Raw genomic sequence first — 5,653 nt, forward strand, 5'->3', positions numbered from 1 at the left:
AGAGAGAGAGAGAGAGAGAGAGAGAGAGAGAGAGAGAGAGAGATGCACGCGCAGGCGACGCACGCACTTGTCCCTATTCCGCCTCTTGTATGCATGTGCGTGCGCGCGTACAGTATCTATCCCCACTTTTTCGCAACCTCCCGCCATTATTCTTTCTTTCCCCTTCTCTTTCTGTGCTTTGAAGTTGCATAAGCTTATTAGGTACATACACAGGTCGATACATGTCAATTGCTCAACCGCATTCGATCTATCGAAAATATTTGAAACAAATTCAGTCGTTTGTTATAGTTTACAGAATGCAAAGCATTGTACACGTCATCCATATTTCGAATAATCGAAAAGACATTTGAATCTCACAAGGATGAGATTTATCGATGTATTCTTATTAGCCGTTGTATTCATTTTTCCATTCTTTAAACGGCGATTATAATTTTCAGCAACCATTTCGATAATCGTGTATTCTGTAAGTAAAAAATGAAAGATAAGAGCCGTTTGACTGGTGTGAATCATTTTACAATGGCAATATGCTACAAATCATGCTATCGTTACATCGAGTCGTACGTTTTACGTGATAATACGGCTAAAAGTTCTGGTTCATTTCAATCGACGCGAGCGAATCGATGAGACAATTCGAACAGGCGGTTCGTTCCACGCATCGATCGAGGCCGCGACGTTTTGTTTTGCGATGTTACATCTTATCTCGTGATCGTGTAACGAATGCTTTTTCGATTCCGATGTGACATGAAGAATTGTGCGAATAGAAAGATCGGATAAGAAAGATAAGCCAATCACAGCCCCGAACGCGATATTTTACGTGATTCAATCGAGCAGGCCGTGCTCGACTTGACGTTGGAAAGCGTGAAACGACATAACGAAAGTTCCAACGAACGAGTATCGATAACATATTAAACACGAATCAACCGTTGTGCGTATCGCGTGGAGGATCTCTTTCTCGACAACGTCCAGGTTCTTTGCCTTGGTTTTATCGTATTCACCAGTTTTCCGGGATAGCGCTACGAATAGCGTCACGAATAGCGTCACGTTTCTCGTAACCTCAATACGTTGTTGGGACAAAGTAACCAGAGCCTCGTCGAACACATGGCGCCATCGGGCATTCGATCTTCATTTTATTCGTTGCAAGTCGGCTAGACCGTTTCGTGTTAGAAACTTCGAAACTTCGAAACAAGGGAAAATTAAGGCGCGAGGGGAAGGGGTGAAGGTTTATATTTAAAAATTGAAAAAACACGATAGTAGCGATACATGAGTAGAAAAATCGTGTTCATGAGAATACTTTTCTTCATTTCCCCCCTCGAATGTATAGCGAGAAGAAAAGATGAAAGGGATAGCGAGAATAAGAAAAATTGGAACGAAGGGAGAACGAACACGAAGAGGAGAAAAAAGGCACGATGATGGTGAATCAAAGTGTCGACTGGTGAAAGAGAGAAAGAGTGACACGGGAGCGATTGAGCAGGGGGGCAGGGGGGAGGTCAAGGGGTAGAGTAGCGTCTATGCGGTGCACGGCAGGCAAAGGGTCGAGGGGAAAGGGGGTGTGGCTGTATCGGAGGGTGAAGTTGCGCGATGTGGAAAGTAACGGATAGAAGAGAGACAGGAGGATGCGCGCAGGCGTGAAACGTACGCGGTGAACGGTCGGCATCCGTGTGGCGCGAGTTAGAAGTTGGCTTTGCACTTTTAGTCTCGGCTCGTGTCCCTTCTCGTCCGTCCTCGTTTTCCCGATCCGTATAGGAGAAGAAGCGAGAAAGAGAGGAGTTGTTCCCGAAGCGGTGCGGAAACTATTTTCTTTCTTCCTTCAGATTCCGTCAAGCTTAACCGTCATATCAAAAAAAGAAAAATAAAAGGAACAAAGCGCAAGAAAAAGAGAGAAAGGGAAAAAAGGAAAAGAAAAGAAAAGAAAAGGAAGGAAAGAAGCGCGTCGGGCGTTACGATGAAGCGGATGAATTTTTTGTTCGGTGTTTACCGTCTTCGTATGAAACGTGTTCTTTCGTAGCACCGGAAGCGCTTTCCATTGCACCGGGCGAACATCGCGTTCGATGGAACGCGCCGGAACGGACGAAGATGTCGGAGAAGAGTGTCGAAACTGGGAAATCGACGCCAAACGACATTCTCGAGGAAAAGATAGGGAAAAAGAAAAGCACTGCGCAACGTCGATGGCAAATCCTTGCCAAGGCGTTGATCGGCCCTCAGGAATCGATCTCTATAGACGCGGAGGATGAGATCTCGGTTCGTCGTTTCACCAGTTTCGATCTGTTGAGAGTCGGTCGAATAGAGAGCATTACTGTGGATCAAGATTGCGCCGCTTGGTGCGAATATTCTACCGTTTTAGAAAATAAACTGTTCACGGTGGAAATTCGACGAATAAAGAAGAATTTCACGGCAAACGAATTGATCGGTTTCAACAATACCGGAAACATCTGTGTCTGGCCGTCGGAAGAATGTTTGGCTTACTATCTACTGAAAAACCGGCAGCTGTGTCGAAACAGAAGAGTCCTTGAACTCGGCGGCGGTATGAGTTGTTTAGCAGGGCTGATCGTCGCCAAGTACTGCAACCCGAAGGAAATCGCGCTGACAGATGGCAACGTGACCAGCGTGAACAACGTACGACGAATCATAGCTAAGAACGGCATGGCCGATTTCGTAGAGTGTGGCGTCGTTCAGTGGGCCAAAGCGGCCAGGGCGATCAGGGCAGCCAGATCGGTCAGGGCGTTCGTACACCCGCACCCCAACGGTCTTCGAGTCAAGGTGAATTCTTCCTCTCGCGTTTCGCGTCTCCCCTGTATCGCGTGTACATAGCTCGCGTATACGTATATTTCTCAAACGATCGGCTCGCAAATTAACGGCTCGCGAACGATAATAGAGAAGCGGAATACGCCGTGCGTATTTAGAGTACGCGCCAGGACCGCGAAAAGAACACAACACCGTGCGTTTGAGTTTTCTCAGAGCGTGTATCGCGCGTGCGCGCTTTCCTCTACTAACGCCAAGGATAACGCTTCCAGTTGTTTTCCCGACATCGAGTATCCACGCTCGAGTTTTGCTCTTGTTCACGACCGATCGTGTCTCGGCTTCTCGATGTATCGTAAAAAGCTTTCATCGTTTTAACGATTATCATAGGTTTACCCTCTATACTCTAATTATCCACGCGTTGTTCGCGTGCATAAGACAACGGTCCCGTTTTCCGCGCCAGTCGTTTTTCCTTACGCTCCGATCGTGACAAGTGGAGCACCGTCGTGTCGTATCATGATTATAACCGTAATCGAGCTCGAGGCAACATAGTCATTGTCGTCGTACGGTCGTCTTCGAGAGTTACATCGTATCGCGTTCCGATAATCTTTCCGCGATCGAGTCAAAACTGCGAAGTGCAGTGGAATTTCCGTTTCTTCCGTTAGATCGAAAGTTCTTCGAAGCTTCGAGCGTTCAACAAAATCCTGGGAATTTCTGAATTGAATTTTTACCGGTAGAACTGGACTGGTGGCGCCAAGGATGTTGCAAAATTTACGGAAAGACTGTACGACGTGATCCTGTGCGCGGACTGTTTGTTCTTCGACGAGGCTCGGTCAGACTTGGTGGAAACGATCTACGGGTTGCTGGCCAACGACGGCCTCGCTTTGGTGATGGCACCTAAACGAGGCTCGACTTTTGAAAAGTTCAGCGAAGCAGCGGTAAAGCGAGGTTTCGTCGCGCGACAAATGGACCGTTACGACGGAATGATTTGGTCGAGGCATCTAGAATTGTTGGAGCACAGCCAGGGGTATTGTCCAGACCTCCATTATCCGATTCTTCTGGAACTGAGCAAGCAAAAGAAAACGTCACCCGGATGATCGGTGTCGATGGTTAAGCACGCGGACAACGATCGCGACCCAGATCCAGACGAGAGTTCCGCCCTCTGGCCCATTTTTACTCCATTCCGGGCCATTCCCTTCTTCCATTCCGTTTATCAACCGACCAGCTTATTTTTTCCTTCATCGCCTTGCCCCTTTTCCCCCTTTTCCCCCTTTTCCTTTCTTTCTTCTTTTCGCTTCCTGCGCATTTTTTCTTCGCTTCGATTCGATATATCGTGTATCGAATATATATAGGGCGCACGTGTATACGCGTATGTAATCGCGAGTACAACGGAGTTATCGAATCGTACGGAAATTGATATTCGCGATTAAAGATGGCTTACTCGTTGCACGATACGCGTGGCCCGGACGAGTTGTAAACGATAGTATTTCAAGTACCTGACATTAGACTGATAAAGATAAAAAAATGGTAATCGCGATCCTCGCAATTACAGTTTCGATGGTTTACCGTTTACAGGAATAAGGACTGGCATTGATCGATAGGTGGCAATTATCGACATTTGCCAGCTTAGCACGGATCGTACCGATTGTTTCGTTTACAGAGAAACGTTATAAAAACGTTTTCATGTGATTCCCGTTTCGTTCGCCTCTCGTTAAGATCTTTCCAAATGAATCTTTCTCGAAAGATTGGTGCTAACCCAACTATCGCGACCTTATGCCACTTACGTCCGCCGATCTCTGTCGTTTTACTCATTTTCGAACACTTTTTAGCCATGTACTTATAAGTGATACAATTGAGGGTCCAAAATATATGGGACGGAAAAGATCGATAGCGTACGATTTTTGTACAAGGTAACCATGTATCGTTGCGCGTTTCAGCAATCATTTTCGATTCAAAACGAATAAAGGAACTTTTAAATTGATCCGATAAAGCGATACGTGTCGCGATAAACACTAGTCCAAAGCGCATGAATATTTATTCGTTTATTCACTTACCTAGTTGTTGTTTTTGTTTATCGATTTGCATATTTTCTTGCTTCTTTCTTTCTTTCTTTACATATTTCTTTGTTTATTTATTTGATGGTTTTTTTGTTTTTGTTCACGTAATTAGAATTCACATTACGTTGATTCAACGAGGAGCGTACTTTTAGGGCGGTCAGTACCTTTATTAATAGAAAATAGGTTGATTACCCAAGATTACTCCGTCGATCTATGATATTCTCGTACTTTTGTACGTTCTTTTTTTCTTTTCTCCTTTTATCTTCAGTTTCCTTTTTCTTTTCCTTTTTTCTACCTTTTTCGACCCCACAGGTTATGGCGCAGATCGAATAACTACCTTAAAAGACCAATCTATCATAGTACAGCCTAGTCAAAGCTACCAAACTTCCATTATCGTGTATTACCTACCTGTACTTTTACAAAAACGATAACATGTATTTGTACGTGCACGCATCTGTGAGCATAGATATATACGTGCGTACCAGATTGTAAAGAAATATTATAAATAAAATATTTTCACTTAACAACCTCTCAGCGTGACGTCTCGTAATCGATCGAGCTACAAACAGGTCTGACACTGATCTACGCAATTTTAGTTTGTCCATTTTTCATCGGATAACGCGTCGTTCCACGGAGTATGTACTTACATATGTATTTCTGTGTACTTACATACCTACATACGCTACTTTCTCATCGACTTTATGAGAAAGTATCATTACGCGTTTCATATTTTATTCAATTACGATATTACTTTTTGTTATCTTTGTTATCAGTGTTGTCGTTATTTCAACTCTCTCTCTCTCTCTCTCTCTCTCTCTCTCTCTCTCTCTCTCTCCCCCCTCTTTTTTTTTCCTTTTCTC

At 44.5% G+C, this 5,653-nt stretch overlaps 2 protein-coding genes across 4 annotated transcripts in view; both read left to right on the forward strand.

Annotated features, from left to right (window-relative positions):
• Window positions 1-5,653, forward strand: part of LOC108548659 (WW domain-binding protein 4) — an 11,519-nt gene that overhangs the window by 1,366 nt on the left and 4,500 nt on the right. The window lies entirely within an intron of this gene.
• LOC108548660 (calmodulin-lysine N-methyltransferase) lies at window positions 869-5,537 on the forward strand. Its single transcript, XM_017901711.1, has 2 exons — window positions 869-2,757; window positions 3,474-5,537. Exons 1-2 carry the CDS (start codon window positions 2,074-2,076, stop codon window positions 3,831-3,833), a joined length of 1,044 nt encoding a protein of 347 aa, XP_017757200.1. The 5' UTR covers window positions 869-2,073; the 3' UTR covers window positions 3,834-5,537.

The sequence above is a fragment of the Eufriesea mexicana genome, unplaced genomic scaffold, assembly GCF_001483705.2.
Source record: "Eufriesea mexicana isolate 0111107269 unplaced genomic scaffold, ASM148370v2 scaffold1723, whole genome shotgun sequence".
Lineage (NCBI taxonomy): Eukaryota > Metazoa > Arthropoda > Insecta > Hymenoptera > Apidae > Eufriesea > Eufriesea mexicana.

Bases quoted from the DNA above. Each gene is read 5' to 3' on its own strand.
- LOC108548660 (XM_017901711.1), top strand. From the start codon at position 2,074: ATGTCGGAGAAGAGTGTCGAAACTGGGAAATCGACGCCAAACGACATT. The intron at 2,758-3,473 runs GTGAATTCTTCC...TTTTACCGGTAG, and splicing joins CCAACGGTCTTCGAGTCAAG to AACTGGACTGGTGGCGCCAA.